At 40.3% G+C, this 17,273-nt stretch overlaps 1 protein-coding gene across 1 annotated transcript in view; it reads right to left on the bottom strand.

Annotated features, from left to right (window-relative positions):
* The window catches only part of ccnd2b (cyclin D2, b), a 34,488-nt gene extending 17,437 nt beyond the window's left edge, over positions 1 to 17,051 (bottom strand). Inside the window, exons 1-4 of the mRNA XM_012873823.3 lie at positions 17,002 to 17,051; positions 2,693 to 2,777; positions 2,313 to 2,558; positions 49 to 264 (exon numbers count right to left, since the gene is read on the bottom strand). Coding sequence (XP_012729277.3) covers positions 49 to 264; positions 2,313 to 2,558; positions 2,693 to 2,777; positions 17,002 to 17,036 — 582 coding nt within the window. The 5' untranslated portion in view covers positions 17,037 to 17,051. The remainder of the gene's footprint in view (positions 1 to 48; positions 265 to 2,312; positions 2,559 to 2,692; positions 2,778 to 17,001) is intronic.
* Positions 17,052 to 17,273: the final 222 nt, after the last annotated feature.

Here is a 17,273-nt window from a genome sequence, read left to right on the forward strand (position 1 = left end):
TTTAAAGGCTCACGTGAATGAATGAATGAATGAAACCTCGGTTCTTACCAGCAGCTCTCGTGGTGTGATGGAGTTGTCTGTGTACACGCAGAGCTTCTCTGCTGATAGCGGCCGGCAGTCCTTCAACTTGGCAGCCAGGAAGATACACACAGCTCCCAAAAGCTGCAAATAGTTTTTTCTTGTAGGCACCACGGCTAAAAATCTGTCCAAATAATTAATGGCTAAAGGGAAGACATCTTGGTTGGTATTTTCCTCTTCACAGACCTGGAATGACAGGAATTTAACAGAGAGAGAGAAAAAAAAGAAATTATTCAGACGGAAACAGCAGAAAGTGTTGATTACTCTAAAAGCGACTCAGGTTTTTGAAAAACAAAGTTTCAATACTGTCTTGATCAGGGATCCTGATGGTTAGTAATATTTCCAAAATGCAAAACAACAAATGTAATGAAATTGTGTTTAAAAGGAAGACGTTTGATTGAAAAACGAAGCGTCTTTTTAATCCTAAAGTGCAATACAGCTGATATCCACCAGGGGCAGACTTCTGCATTACTGCTGGTTCTAAAGTTAAAGATTTAAACTAATAAAAGTAACTATAAGTGACAGTGGCTCGTCTTTTCGCACATACCCAAGTCTTTGGGTATGTGCTAAATGGTGCCATCTAACGGGACGTCTGCACCCAATTTGACAAGCAATGACTTAAAGCCAATTGTTTTTATCGAATGGTAGACTAGTGCAACAAAACTTTAATATATTTAATTACAAGTATGTGATGTAGACGTAGCATTCAGGCTTCAAAGTGAAGCCACTTTTACAATTGTTTTTAAATAAAAGTGCAGTTAATTTGGTATCCACTGGGGGCAGAATTTGAGAAATGAATTGCACTAAAGCCTAAATGTTTACATTTTGAAAAGTCAAATGGTGGCTAGTCATTTAGCCCCTTCACTTTTTAATACCCAGCAGTTTAAGGTATACAAGATTGGTTTTTAACGCAAAATGTTTGTAAAAACTATAAATAAGTTTGCAACCACAAGAAATATGTTTTAGAATTGCTCCGAAAACGGATTATTCAAAGGCACCAGAGGGAAAAAAATGGAATTAAGGAGTAAATTAATGTATTCTAAAAATGACAAATTAAAAATAAATGATGGACTAACTTCTTAACGTTTATAGGGAACTATATCTTCTAAATTGATGATAAAAACAGGATACAGAAGAACTAGAACATAAAAAAATGGATAGATTTTGTAAGTTTTTGATTAGCTTCAATGTTGTTTTTTGATATGCATCTTGGGCTCCATCTTGAAAACACTCATCAAGACAATATATGCATGTGCAGCGACGTCATGAGGTAAAGAATATCTGCATGTAAAAGCTGTAAGTTGTTAGACTAAGAAAACGGGCCAATTTGGTGATTTTTAGGTTTTTAATTGTTTTAAACAGAAATAAATAAAACTTCTTATAATTCGTTTTTAACAAAAAATACAAAGAAATCGCTTTTATTTCAAGTTAATTTTGCATTTCAAAACTACAGAAGTGTTTTCATTTTTATTACTGGTATCTGATGAGAAAACCCAAAACCATGAACTGACTCTTTGTGAGAGATTTTGCACGTATACATCAGAGGGATTTTCTCACCCCTTTAAAGTTAAATCGCTCATTTCCACACCAAATTACTGAATGAAAAGCAAAAATGTAAGCAAATGAGCTCAAAAGGAAGTCGTTCTGCACCCCCACCCCCCCTTCTCGCTTCTCTAATCCTCTTCCTCGTTGGCGATTGCTTCATTAATGAAAATTACGATACGATCATTGAAAAGCTTTTCGGGTGCATGTGAAATGCTCAACAGAACAGTTTCCGACAGTGGCATCGAATGAAAGTTAAATTATAAGACATTTCTATTCATTAAACTGAAAGCAGCATTGTCTGCTGCTTGCAGCTTGAGTCACCCTTTTTAAAAAATTCACAATAATTATTGCAGAGGGAAAACACCAGATTTTCGATCATGTAAATTAAGATAAACCCTTTAGCTGTCGTCTGAGCTCGGTGTGGAGGTAATAACCTACAGTGTGGGTAAAAACCAATGTAAATAAGTAGCTAAGCACACTGAGGCTCATTTTCTCCTGGCTGGAATTTCCTACTCCCCCACGCCTTTGGTGAGTCACCCTCATTCAATTGTAAAACAGGTTAAGATCCAGAACAGCTCTTGTTTGAACCCATCTTTCCTTTAAAGCCACGTTTACCCTAAAAAAAAATTAAAAAACACGAAACATGCAACGAAAACAGAAGTTAGCTAAAGCAGAAAGTTCCCACAAACCTCGTGCATCCAGCCCGCAACCATTTTTCTCATATACGGCTGGATGTCCGTCTGGACCCGCTTGAAGTAGGAACACTGAGGTAAAAAACTGTCCTCAATAGTCAATAAGCTCTGCAGCACTCTGTCATCATAGAGGATGTTGGGGTCAGGCTGGGCTTTCATGGCTGTGTCCGACTCCAGGCAATACAGCTCCATGACTAGGGCTCCCTGCTGCTCTTCCCCCACTTCTCTGCTGCTTTTGTGAGACTAAAGGGATGGAAATAAAATATATGTATATATATATATATAAATAAATATCACAATAACTTCGTCGGCCGTCCGGAGGAGCAGAAGTCCCCGAGACGAAGCATGAGGCTGAGGCAACGAGGTTCACTCCCGACCTGCTGCGTCTCGGGTCTGCTCCTTCCTCCACCTCCAGGCAAGCAGACGGGGCAAATACAGTGAGACACCACTTCCTGCGAGAATCTTCAAAATAAAAGCCGCGCCATTTACAGGACGTCCGGTCCGGAAGTGAAATGATAAAAAAATAAATAAAAAAAATCACATGTAAATAAACAGTAAGATGTTTTAACCATATCATTAAAGACTTCATAACCAACACTTCTACCAATGTCTTAAAAAAAAAAAAGAAAACAGGCAATAACAGCAGGAACGTAAACACTTATGTTTGTCTGTTTTTATGCACAGTCTCATACATATTTTGAACATTATTTAAATAGCCCTACTCAGTCACTCATTTTTTTTAACTCTTGTGTATCTTTATAATTCCATTTTTCAGTCACTTTGCTGCTAGTGCACCTGAATTTCCCCCCTGTGGAGCACTAAAGGATATCTTTATTCTAGTCGATTCTATATAAACTTAAAAAAAAAGAAAGAAATTAAATCATAAATAAATCAAAAAGTCAACACAAAATACATAAATTCCTAAATACACATTTCAGTAAATAAAATGAATAAATGGTGAATTAAGAGCAAATAAACTGATAAAGAACAACAAAATTAAAAAAGATTTAAAAAATGAAATAGACAATAATAAATAATATAAAATTTGTAACAGGAAAGAAAATCACAGAGGAAATTACATGATGATAAAATATTAAATGAAATAAAAACAGGATAAAGTATTATGAAATAACATCAAATACTGAAGTAAAATAATATAATTTAATGGTACATTCCATCTAAGTACAGTTCAGTTTAATTCAATGTTATATATATATATAATATATAACAGCACTTTGCATTATCTTGTTACTGAAAAGTGTTCTATAAATAAACTTCCCTAATATCTGCTTTCTCTGTAACAGACTTCTGAACAACTTAAAACATTTTGTTCCCAACACTGAAGCATCATGGTTTCCTTCAGAAATACAGTATGCATTGTCCTTTCACGGTTTACAGAAAATTGTGCTTTCAGAATTAGGGGCAATTCCTGAAATGTCAGGGGTGGCCTGACAGGAACCATTGATACTCTTGTGGTGGCACCCTAAAACCCATGGCCACAGCAAAACTGAGCGTCATCATGCTGTTGTCATATACAGGGACAAGAAGCCAGAAGTGAAAGGCCAATCTACCGAATCTGAGAGAATTCAAATGTTTCTGAGAAAATGACTCTGTAGTCAGGTTTTTAGGTTGAAACAGCTTCTGCTCCAAAATTGTTCGGGTTCTACATACAGTATTCGAGGCGAGGAGTGGACTTTCTACTCTATTAAAAACATATATTGAGGTAATTATAGTCAATATCTTACATGCTGTAGTGGACCCTCAGTAAATCATGGACCACATATCATGAATGAATTAAGCCAACAGCTACTGCAGGTCAAAATCAAGAGTTCTCCATGCTGAGTTAACATATAAGTACAGTTAATGGGACGTGCCATATTTAATGTTATTTTGAAGCTGGATGTTTTAAATATGAAAAAAATAAGAAAAATTACCTGAACCCACACATTGAATTCAGAATTTTGTCTTGAAAAGTCCGAGGTTCCCCACTAATCAAGACTTTAAAAGACAAAAATGGCTGCTGCACAGAGGACTAAGTGGTTTATCTGCATGCGTTGGAAGCTTCTCTACCAATTTTAAATTTAATTTCAGCTACATGCTGTAAAATGGTATTATATTATATAATATATATATATATTATAAATGATCATTTTGCACCAAATTTTGGTTTGTACAGAGTTTGAATGCATGAAATGCATAGTAGCACATTGTTATTGTCGGTGTGCCTAGTGGAAGTTAGTGTGTTCACTTAGCACCATAGTTATGAAATTCTGATGGATTTTTGTGATTGAAACAGAGTTGGGGTAGATCTGGCACTCCAACAACTATTACATTTGTTAATCGTTGTGCACATTTACCAAGGTAACTATGTTAGCAAGCTGACTACCTTTAGCAATACAAACCCACAACACTGCTCTTCTGTACATAGATGTTGTGCAGTGCCGTTTATCGCTGATTTACAGAGACACAAATCATCAAAAGTGCAAATGAACTGCTGCAGCTATCAGTACCCAATGTTTTTCCAATTTGCAGTTTAAACACTTTTAAGTTGGGTGTGGAGGACCGAGGTTGACATGCATGGTAAATGCTGCAGTGGTGATTTATTCTGTGCCCTTAGTCTATTCCAGACCAGAGACCTATGCTAAAAGGACATGTTCAATTTATCCAGTGTGTTATCAGATAATCTGGTTTAAGATATCTTAATTTTGCAGCTCAGACTAATCTGTACAAAGCTGTTTATTAACTTGGAAAGTCAGCCTGGGTTTTCAGGCTCTAGATATGTGCAACTCTTGCTGTTTTGACTACTCTTCACACTAAGAAAGAAACAAAAGTAAAAATAAACCCAAATAAAGTAAATTCTGTCATAAAGTATTTTAGTTGACCTTTGATTAATCTTTAGACGATCCCAGTGCATAAATACTCTGTACTCTCATATCCTCTGAAAGAACAAGTTCTTTATAGTCACGTGGCATTTTTAAAGCATAAATAATTTCCTAATCGTTACCAGTTAACAGGAATATACTTTTGAGGATTCAACGTCTTCTTTAGGCTGGTTTAACCATCAGTTCGGCTGAGGTATGTCTTATGAAGATGCTTTTCAGTGAATGTTAAAAGGTAACAGAGCAAGTCTGAGAGAAGCCAAAGAAAGGAAACTCTCACTGTCCATGCAGCATTTGGTTTTTCATTTTCTCACACCATTGATTGGTCAGGAGGTGGGCAAATATTTCTTATCTGAAAACCCACCCTTCTCCGGAAGAGTACATGCAAATACTTTTGAGTTAATTATTGACTTGATTTTCTTCGCCTACACTGGACTTGACGTTTGTAGCTAATATAAACTTCCTATGCACCATACAACAGCTCACTATTGACTAATAGTTAATTATCAAACTGCATAAATGAGGACCGTAACTAAATTATGTTCAAATAATGTCCATAGCTATAACTAAAATAATGACTTTATAATCTACTTGGAATCCCATCAGAAATGTTTAGGTTTACCTGGTAAAATAACTTATTTACTAGACATAGAACAGAAAATCAAAAGTTAAAAACAATGTTAATTTCAAGAAGATTAGGAAAATGCAAGGACAAATCTCTACCGTTCAACATACAATTCAAGTCTAAAAACCTTTTGCACCATTTGCCATTAGGCTGGTAAATCTCCATCATATCTAGACAAAAAAATTTGATGACCCTGGCATTAATTAGGACACATGTGTCTGTCTTTATAGTTTCTGTCTCAAAAAGTCAACAACTGTGGCTTGGAGAATGGAGGTATTTCAAGAAAAAAAAGTTAATATTGACAAACTGTAGGATCCTTTTTTTCTGCCTTTAATTAACGTCACAAAACGTTATATAATGGCAATCTTTAAAGATTCAACTTCTAAAAGTGCACATACCCCTGTTAAAATGGCCGATTTAGCTGGTATAAAGAATGAGGTAATAAATACTTAACCTGTACAAATCTATCCTGCAGAATTTAACTGAAAAACAGAATAATATCAGTGTAAAACCAAATCTGATTTAAGAACAATGCTCAGTCCCTTTACCATTTCCAACACCACAGAACATTTTCATCTCTCTTTACAGTTGAGAACAAAAAGTATGATTGATTAATTCCTTAATTAAAGCACAACCTATAAGTAGGAGACAATCCAGCCCTTTTTAAGACAAATATATAATTCAAAAGTGTCAATATTATATCTGGCAAAACAGTAGAACAGATAACACTTAATATACGGGTTAATGTCCTTTGTGGAAGTATGCATGTTTGAGCCACGTAAATATTTTTATTTTATTATAATTACTTATGTTTAGTGAGCCAGTGTTGGCCTCTATTTTTGCGTCTATTTGCTGTGGATTTATCGGTGAAGGAGGGTCAATCGATGCATAAATAAATTTTGTTTCAAAGTAAACATGGATCTAGGTCATTCAAAATCCATTTTTACAGTGTAAACAAATATCTGGTCCATATCAATCTAACAGCAGAGTAGCTACTATGGATTTCTACTTTATTTTTTGCTTTATTTTTTATTTCATTTGTCAGCTTTAGTCTAGCTCCACCATAACCCGTGTTATTATTTGCTACACAAACATCTAGTGCGTTTAAAAAAAAAAATGGGGGGAAACAAACTGTTTTGCCTCATTGCTTCATTACATACCAGTCGACCATACTGCCATACATTTTTCCTGCGAACCGCAGCAGAACGGAGCGCCTAGGAAGCAAATTGACGGGGAAGCTCAGACCGACAGATAACAATCATTGGACATTTTATTCCGGTGAAGCTAATATTTTCACCGATAGGATTAGCTTCTGTTGTCCGGGTGGTTTACTACTTCACTGCTGCAGATACAGGAGGTTGATAGGTGCCTTTATAAGTCGTCTGTAACGTTAGTGTTGAAGCATTAGCTTGTAGCGCTAGCTCAGCTAGCATGTGTGTCATTCCGTATAGGGCTTGGGCGTCATGACATATTACTTTCGGTGGCCGCCATGTTGACTGCCTCCGCCCCCGCTACTCAGACTACTGCCTATGACTACCGCGTACTGTACTCCTTCTCTCAGCCGTGTTTTAATTTGATTAATTTCACCTTAACTTGATTTCAACCATGGTAAACCGTTGCTGTGTTGTGGGCTGTAACAGCGCAACACATGATCGCCATGGGAAAAACATAGAAAATGGGTAAACTTTCCACCGCTTTCCTGCCTGGAGGCGCAACCACAGAGAACAAGTGTCAGAGATAACGAAGAGTCGTCGGCTCGCTTGGATCGCGGCTTTAAGACTACCGAACATAACTTTCCACAGTATCCCGATGTCAATGAGAGTGTGTTCCCTGCATTTTCATTCTGGTAAGTTAAAGATGCACGGTTTTATTTTATAGCCTACATTGTTTCTTTCCTTCAGCCGCAACACCACATACAAGCACATAAATACTAAAACGGCAGCGGGAAAAGGCTCAAATACGTGAGAAACCAGGAGGGTTTAGGGAGGGTTGGCAGTTAACGTTACTAACTACACCATTGAAACACATAGCAGCTAGTTAAAAGTACATTAGACTTAGACTTAGACTTTCTTTATTGTCATTTTGTATACACAGAGTGCATACAGAACGAAATTTCGTTTTCACACAGCTCAGAAAGATTTCAGTAACTCTACAGCATACCTGACAGTGAATTACAGTACAGGATAAAGTGCAGTGATAAATCGCAGTCGCTTACAGGATAAGTTTCAATTGACTTCCGGATAAAGTGCAGCAGTGAACAGTAGGCAGTTGAAATGTAAACAATGTAAAACAAATGTAAACAAATATGCAGTAAGGTGCAGCAGTGATTTAAAAGTAGACAGTTGCATTGTAAACAGTTTTGCAGTACGTTTCCGGTTAAGGTGCAGCAGCAATTTTGCAGGATACGATACAAATGTTCAAATGTGCAAATCAGCGAGTCGAGTGTGGTACACAGTCCGTTTTTATACTTCAGCAGTTTAGCAGTTCAACAGTCTGATGGCAGCAGGGAAAAAGCTTTTGCAGAACCTGGTGGACCTGCAGCGGATGCTGCGGAACCTCTTCCCAGAGGGCAGCAGGGAGAACAGTCCATAGTGGGGGTGTGAGGGGTCCCTGATGATGTTACGGGCTCGAGACACACAGCGCTGCGATGAAATGTCTTTAATGGAGGGAAGAGGAGCCCCGATGATCCCTTCTGCTGTCCCCACCACTCTCCTCACGTTCTTCCAGTCGGAGGCACTGCAGCCTCCACACCACACAGAGAGACAGCTGGTCAGAATACTCTCTATGGTGCTTCTGTAGAAGGTCGTGAGGATGGGCGGGGGCAGGCGGGCTCTCCTCATCCTCCGCAGAAAGTACAGTCGCTTCTGTGCCCTCTTAACCAGTGACGTGGTGTTCACAGACCAGGTGAGGTTGTCCGTGATGTGCACCCCCAGGAACTTGATGCTGCTGACCACCTCCACAGCTGAGCTGTTGATGAGCAGTGGAGCGTGGTGAGGCCGGTTCTTCCTGAAGTCGACGATGATCTCCTTCGTCTTCTCCACGTTCAGGATCAGGCTGTTGTCTCTGCACCAGCCCACCAGCTGCTCCACCTCCTCTCTGTAGTCCTGGTCGTTGTCGTCTCTGATCAGGCCCACCACCGTTGTGTCGTCAGCAAACTTCACGATGTGATTGGTGGTGAACCTGGGGACGCAGTCATGAGTCATCAGAGTGAACAGCAGGGGGCTCAGGACGCAGCCCTGAGGGGAGCCCGTGCTGAGGGTGATGACATCAGAGGTGTTCTGTCCGACCCGGACTGACTGAGGTCTGTTGGTGAGGAAGTCTAGCAGCCAGTTTCGTAGGGGTGTGTTGAAGCCCAGATGTTCCAGTTTTCCCACCAGGTGCTGTGGGATGATGGTGTTAAACGCTGAACTGAAGTCCAGGAACAGCATCCACACGTGCATGTTCTTCTCGTCCAGGTGTGCCAGGCTCAGGTGAAGAGCAGAGGAGATGGCGTCCTCAGTGGAGCGGTTCCGTCGGTAGGCAAACTGGAACGGGTCGAGTGTTGGGGGGAGACTGGAGACGATGTGTTCCTTTACCAGCCTTTCAAAGCCCTTCATCATGATTGGAGTCAGTGCAACAGGCCGGTAGTCGTTGAAACAGGTGACTTGAGGTTTCTTTGGCACCGGAATGATGGAGGCAGACTTGAAGCATGCTGGCACTATGGCTTGGTCCAGCGAGGTGTTAAAAATGTCTGTGAGGACACCAGCCAGCTGACCTGCACACTCCTTGAGCACCCGCCCAGGTATGTTGTCGGGGCCTGGGGCCTTCCGCGGGTTGACATTACATGCGTGAGTGGTTGTTAGCACTAACGGTTAGCAGGTGGCAGAGCCCGTCTGAGCACAGCTTACCTTTGAGTTACTGTGTTCCCACTGTTTGCTGGCTTTATGAGCTGCAGCTCCTGAACCCATCCATTCATGAACTGCACATGAGACTCCAAGGATTTGTAGCTTTGAAACTGTTCTGAAGTAAAGGCGCTCACACAACAAACTAGGTAGCCAAAGACATCCGATATGCAAAACAGTGGCAACAAGTGGTTGTCGGCGCTCCATAATAATGCTGATTTTGTCAACATACCGGTCCCTGGCTTCTCTATTTAATGTGTCCCGGTAAATTTCAGATCCTTTTCGGGATTTTAACATATTTTTTCTATCTATTCTTTCTCAACTCTACTTCTACGTCTCTTCGTTCAACAACGTTATGTCAGAGGTATTTTAACGTAGCGTTGCCATCAACATGGCCGCCACGTCCCACAATGCAACGCGGATCCCAAGCCCTATTTCGTTTTTTTTCCTGTCCTTGTACCTCATGGGGAAAGTACCTCCGAACAATGCTCCGAGTTTGCTTTGTCGACTAAAGAGGGTCGTGTTTGTTTCTTCTCTGGATGTAGTTGCCATGTTAGTAATGTTTATAACTTCTAGGAGAACCTCATTATTCTGGTCAAGTAAGTGGCAGAAATTATATAGTGCTGTGGAAATAGCATAGATAAGATAATGTCGTTTGTTTCATAAAAGGACAATGTCTAATTCTGGTTTATAGGATTTTAGAACATTTCCTGATTGCACTGGTGCAACATCCGTTTTTTTTTTTTTTTTTTTTTTTTTTTTTTAGTCATACTGTTGAGAAATTAGGTTGCATGTGTGACCAAATAGGTCACACTCCATAGCCCTGCCTTTAAAAGCCATTCAGCAGCACTCCTTGGGAGGCAGCATGATATTACAAACATCCTTGTGGGAGTGGACAGGACATTGATCTTTTCCCAGAGAAATGTTTTTCCATAAAGGAAGTCTTTTGGCATGGCAGCACATGTACAGAAATGCATGAAACTCTGCAAATATCTTAATAAGTGCTTACTCTGTATAAAACAAACTCACATGTTTTACATCTAAAGCCTGATTCAGTTCAGTTTGCAGCGGTGAGAGGAATGCTAAATGTCAAACCATTTTTCTTTTGAGGAATCCAAACTTGTCGGTTATTTTCAAGGCAGTTTGTGCAGCTAGAACAAACAGAGGAGCTACATTGAGTCACGTTGCAAACTTCCCCCTTTCACAGCTGCCACCAAACGGCTGAATGAGATATGGAGTTTCATTGAGAAAAAAAGGCTCACATACACACACACACACACACAAAGCCACAAAGAGGCCAGCTGACAGCCTTGCCTGGGCCTGGGACAAGATAATCCAAGACGGGACCCCACACATGACATTTTGCAACCAGTAGAAAATTCACTAATATTTAGATTTTCAAGATATGACTAATACTGAATTTTATCTCCTTTTTCCTTCCATTTCTCCCGTAATCTTCTCTTCTCCTATTGTCTTCTCCCATGTGCTCTGTGCTTCAGATTTTTTTTTGTTTTCCCGTTTCTAGATTATATTAAAAATAATTTGGCACCTTGTTTTATAAACATTAAAACTTTATGGGGGGAAAAAAAAACACATCAGTTTTTTACCTACTTTTAAAGCGGGATAAAAATGGTAGTCGATCTGGTAATACTGGTACCGGTAAGGAAGGGCTTAACAGGTTTTAAGATAACGACGGATTCGTTTATATCTCAAGTTTTACTAAAAATGTCCGGGTAAAAATATACCATTTGGGACTTTTTAATTTGCTGCTTGATTCCCTTTCGACTTTTCATACAGCTGGCTACTCCAAACAGTTCGTAATTTTAGCCTTCTGCTTTGGTGACATGTTTAAGTTTGAGCTCCAAATGGGCCGAGGTTCTACACAATCTTCATTTCAACCGTGGCCTCTCACCACTGTGCAGCGATGAAAACGCGCCTAGTAGTAACGTCAATCTACAGCAAGTAACGAAACATGGCGGCCATGTTTAAACCTCCAAAGGCTGCCTATCGGACCTGTTCTTATTATATATTATTATATCCACCAGCAGAGATAGGCGACACGTCTCTGACAGAATCTGCGGTGGGTTATAGCTCAATTTGAGCAGGAGACACGGAGATGAGAGGTCCAGTTTTAAGATAAGATAAGCTTTATTGATCTCACATTGGAGAAATTCACATAGTCAGTAAGCGACACTGGATCGGAGGCTCGAAGCGTGCTCCTCCAGTGACAGACCTGCCACAGTTTCTTTACACGAAGGTGACGGAGCGGCTGCCTGACCCATGGATAAGCGGGTCAAATGGATGGATGAATGGATATTAGGCCAATGTGTTTCTTCACAAACATACCCATTAAACAGTAAAATTCTGTTTATAATAGTATTCATCTCTATATTTATTCAGTAATAACCCATGTCCTGTACTTATGGAACCACTGTTTATCCTGCACTTGCTGCTATTGCACTTCTGGTTAGACCTAAACTGCATTTCGTTGCCTTGTACCTGTACCCGTGTAATGACAATAAAGTTGAATCTAATCTAATCTGATTATGAAAAAAGTATTTTTGGCCATTATTTGATAGCTAGGGAGTCCACTTCTGGGCCCCCCATCCACCTTAAGCCCGGGGCAACTGACCCGGTTGCCCCTCTGGTCAGCGGCACACACACACAGAGCCCTGTGGAGTTATTATGAGAGCAGACTGTGAAGTGAGAATGGGAACTGTCTGCGAGGGTTAGCTACATTAGTTCTGCTTTAAACTAAGAACGGGCTGCTCTCAGAATCGAGATTTCACGTCGGGTTATCAAGTTGTCGTTCCACCGAGAGGCCGACAAAATCCCTGCGTCAAAGTTTTCCTCTAATGACAAGGAGGCCTTTGCATGTCCGGCAGTGAAAGCTTCTGACACTTGAGGCGTTGCAGATGAAAGCAGCCTTACCCCATGCTGCTGTTTGTGCATGTGTCCTGTGATAACACGTTAGAGCCTGAAACCCTGGGAAAACGTGGAGCAGCGTGAAATCACCTTGATCCAAAGATTCCTGCCGCATACCAGTCCGCTGAACCCACCAGAGCACGGGGGCCGGCTGATAGGCAGGCTGCCAATGATCAAGAGACAAAAACGAAGAGGGGAAAAGGTGGAGGGATGTCAGCCCTGATTCCTAATCCTGGGGTTTGGTTTGGAGCTTAAAATCCTGTAATGCATTTCCTGTGCAAGATCAAGGAAGTCGCTCCGTGAGGGAGGCCGCTGTCGGATATAAACACAGGATTTACTTTGGCATGCCAGCTCCGGAGCCTGATTGCAGGTTACCCATGTGCTCTGAGTCAAGCTGGCTGTTTGGGTTTACTGACAGCAGAGAGGAAGATGCTATGGCTGGAATGCAGTGGTGTGAACGGCGGTGAGCGCTCCTCCCAGAGCTAACCGATAGCTGGTGTTGCTCAGACAGAGATAAAGCTGCTTTTTTTTTCTTTTTGGTCACATGGTTGCATTCTGGGAGCTCGCAGCACCGTGGAAGTGGGCCAAACACTGCTGAACCTAAAAAGAAGGCAACACAAATGTTGACTTGAACACTCCTGCTCTTTCATATGCTATTCTGGTCATGCTATCAGCAGCATGGGGCGAGTTTTTATCACAAGTGTTGCACATCAAAGCTCTCTTATCACTGCCGCTCTCTGCAGAGAGGCTTTCCAGGAGAACTCCGGCAAAGGCGTGTTGAAGCTGCTCCCAACAACTGCTTCGCTTCTCCTCGCCCAGCATCTCTTAATTATATTTTCTGCATGCATAAATCCTTCTTCCTCAACTCCAGAGTAACTCCCACCACGAATCCAGCCTTCAGATGTGATTGGAATCTGCGGTACAACCAGCTAATTTGCGCTCAACTGCAACGGCAAGATTAGAAAACAAATGGAGTGAGCGCAGGAAGAGGAGGGTGTTTCCCCCGCTGCGTCTCTGGAATGTTTTGGCTAAACTGAAAGCCATCATTCAAACTCAAATGCCAACATTTGAGGAGACAATGCAGAGATAGATAGCAACATCCGGGCCTGGTACGGGTCCCGAGCACAAAAGGGGTTTCTTTTCCTCGGTCACTGCCGAATTGACCCCCTCCCGTTTTACGTCTGTACACGAGTCTGACGTCCGGCAGATTGCATCCCCCCGATCCCGCCAGAGCCTCTGAGAACATTACCCCATTCTCTGCCATGAAATCAGGAGACAGAAGACCAAGAGGGGAGATAATATGCGTACATTTAAAACAAAGGAGGGTCTATAAGGTACCGGAAAAAAGAGGCCCGTAAAACAGTCACCACTTGATTTGTGGCCTGTTACAATTAAAACATCTCCTTCAATGCACCTTAGCTTCTGAAGGGGAAGAACTACACCAAAAATGTTTTTTTTTTTTTTACTTTGTCAGCAGTGACCAGTGCTTTGTCCCCATGTTGTTGTTGTTGCTCAGAAGGTGAATCTCTTTGGGATTTCCTTAAATCTATTTGTGGGAGGACTCCACCAAAGGCCTGGAAACCTTGAAATCAACATTTCTTTTCTTTTGTTAGCAAAAAGGAAAAAACTTTCTACAATTATACTGTAGATTTCGTCTTAAGATTGCCAACCAAACACTGCAAAAACGGAACTAAAAATAAGTAATATGTTCTTAAAATGAGTGCATCTGTCCTTGATTTGAACAGGTAAATATGATGATCTGCCAATGGAATAAAACTTTTCCACTTAAAATAGGAACAACTCATCTCCATCGTCTTATTTTAAGTGCAGGGTGCCTAATTATTTTATTTTAGGGGTCAAAATACCCATTCCACGGGTAGATAATCTTATTTACCTGCTCAAATCTAGGACAAAAACACACATTTTAAGAATATTTTACTTATTTTTAGATCAGTTTTTGCAGCGAAGACCCCGGTGTGAGTCTGGACTGAGGGACAGACATATTTGTTGCAAAAGAAATTTAGAAACTTTCCACCACAATCAATCATGATTAACTTGTGAAGATTTGTTTTCATTCTTGCTCTAATTCCACGACACGTACGTAGGTTACCTCATGGGTCTTATTTACTCTGAGTGGACGAATGTATGATTGTCCCAGAGTTTTCTTGCCTCTCACCTCTTGTCTGCTCACATAGGCCATCCTTGACCTACAATAGGACAACATTGACAAAAACATTGCTGTATTGCTCCACATTTTTCTACTGCTAATGCTCATACATTGAAGTAATTTGGCCATAATGATCATTGGAGGAAAAAGAGGAAAGCAAACGCCTGAGAATACCATCCCTGCTGTGAAGCACGGGGGTGGCAACATCATCTTGCATGGATGCCTCGCCGCAGGAAGATCTGGTGAGCCTCACAAAAATCGATGGCCACACGAGAAAAGAACATTATGTGGAAATTAAGACGCAACATGTCAAGACATAAACCCAAAAGTTTAAGTTTGGGCACAAGTGGGTCTTCCAAACGGACAACGACCCTAATCATACCAACAAATATATGTAAAATGACTTAAGGAAAATAAAGACAATGTTTTGGAGCCGCCATCACAAAGCCAAGATTTCATTCATACCGAAAACTTGAGCAGACAAAGTTGTGTGTGGCTTTAGTTGCACAATTTCTGTCGGGAGGAATGGGCCAAAAGTCCAGCGAACTACTGCAGCTTGAGGAAAGACACCCAAACTGTTTGAGCCAAGTCGTACGGTTTAAAAGGAAAGGTTATCAAAATATCAGTACATTTTAACCCGTTTATACCTGATGCAGGCAATTATGAGGAAACTTCACGTTTTTAAAAAAGAAAATTGTTTTTTTTTTGCTTTAAATTTTTTTGTCGTTGCATCGTAATTGAGACGTTAGACCAAAAAATACATTTCCCTCATGTTTTCTGCATTTTTATATAGGGTGCGTATATTTATTTGTACGTTGTAAATTGTATGTTCAGATTTGTTGAAGAGGTAGAGGTCTCATAAAGATTTGTATCAAAATTATACATTCGGAGTAATAGGGTTAGGTTGCTTAAATTCATTGTCCGGTGTAGGTGCCAGATTGACTCAGGGTCCTGCGCCTTCTGATGACGTCACTATACATGATTGGTTTAACGTTTGCACAATTACGCAAAACACTGTGATTGGTCTGGACAACTTACTAAAGTAATTATAGCGGGATGTAGGTTTTATTCCAGAGCGGGATTGCGGTTTGTAAATGGACAATTTTACGAAGAAATTCTCCATGGTCCCTGCGCCTCCCGATGACGTCATATTATGGCAACGCCACTCAAACAAACTACAATAAACCCGCGGTCTGCATTTGTAACAAATCAATTTTATTTAGTTAATTTAGCAGTTTCTTTTTTCTCAAAAGCTTCAGGCTTAAAGATGAACGTGGAAAAATGTGAAATCTTAGCAATTCAAAATAATCAACCCACTTCAATTGATAAAAATTTTGTAAAATATTTTGGCATAATGATTAACAAGGACCACACTGAAAATGACAGAACAAATGTTCAACCCATTTTACAAAAAAAAAAAAAAAAAAAAAAAAATCCAACAAATATTTGACAATTTATGGAAGAATATTGTTAACAAAAACGGAAGGGATAGCCAGATTAATTTATCCAGCATATATCTTAAATATACCAAATATTACAATAAAAAAAATAATCAATTCATCACAATTTCATCTGGAATAATAAAAAACATGTGATCAGAAAGAACGACATAGTAATATCAGTAGCAAAAGGAGGAACAAACGTTATTGATTTTAAAGTGATGAATGCCGTGATAAAATTAAAATGGCTGCAAACTTTTATTAAAAATGAAAAGAGTTTAACGGTATAGTTTCCCTACACAACCTTATAATAAATATAAAAAATTGGAGGAAGGAAATTTCTCTTAAAATGTAACTTTGATTCTGCAAAATTACAGATTAAATTGTCAGACTACCACAGAAGCATTCCAAAATGATATTAAACGTTTAAATGCCTCGATTAAGTTACTGGAAAATAACCGTAAATTAACTAAATAAAATTGATTTGTAACAAATGGAGACCGCGGGCGTAATGTAGTTTGTTTGAGTGGAGTTGCCATATAGTGACGTCATCGGGAAGCGCAAGGCCCCCCGAGCCGATCTGGTACCTACACCAACAGTAGGAACATCTGTATGTAAACATCTGGTTCCAGCAAAGTCCTTAAAGAACATGTATTTTTGTAAGGAGCACAGGAGGGACTCTTTGCACAATGTCTGGGTTTTCTCATAAGCCACAAGTCACAGCTTGAAGACTCTCCACTTCAGAGTGAACTATAAAATAACGTCGATACCTGGATAAGACGATATTCTGCCTGCTTCTCCGCATGCTCGGCTGTATAATGAGAGTACGCATAGAAAGCAGACAGCTGGGCATGTGTTTCCAGAAAAAGACAGAGGAGTGTTCTTCATGTGAGCATACAGCTCGCTTTCTGTTATATAACGCTGCTGAGGGGGGCCACTTGTCCCGTTCCAACAGTTGACTCTGAAGTTCCCCCAGCTTTCCTTCTCGCGCGCTTTAAAACATACACATGTGTCAGGGCGGGTGCTGAAGACCAGGGGGGGG

The sequence above is a fragment of the Fundulus heteroclitus genome, chromosome 17, assembly GCF_011125445.2.
Source record: "Fundulus heteroclitus isolate FHET01 chromosome 17, MU-UCD_Fhet_4.1, whole genome shotgun sequence".
Classification (NCBI taxonomy): domain Eukaryota; kingdom Metazoa; phylum Chordata; class Actinopteri; order Cyprinodontiformes; family Fundulidae; genus Fundulus; species Fundulus heteroclitus.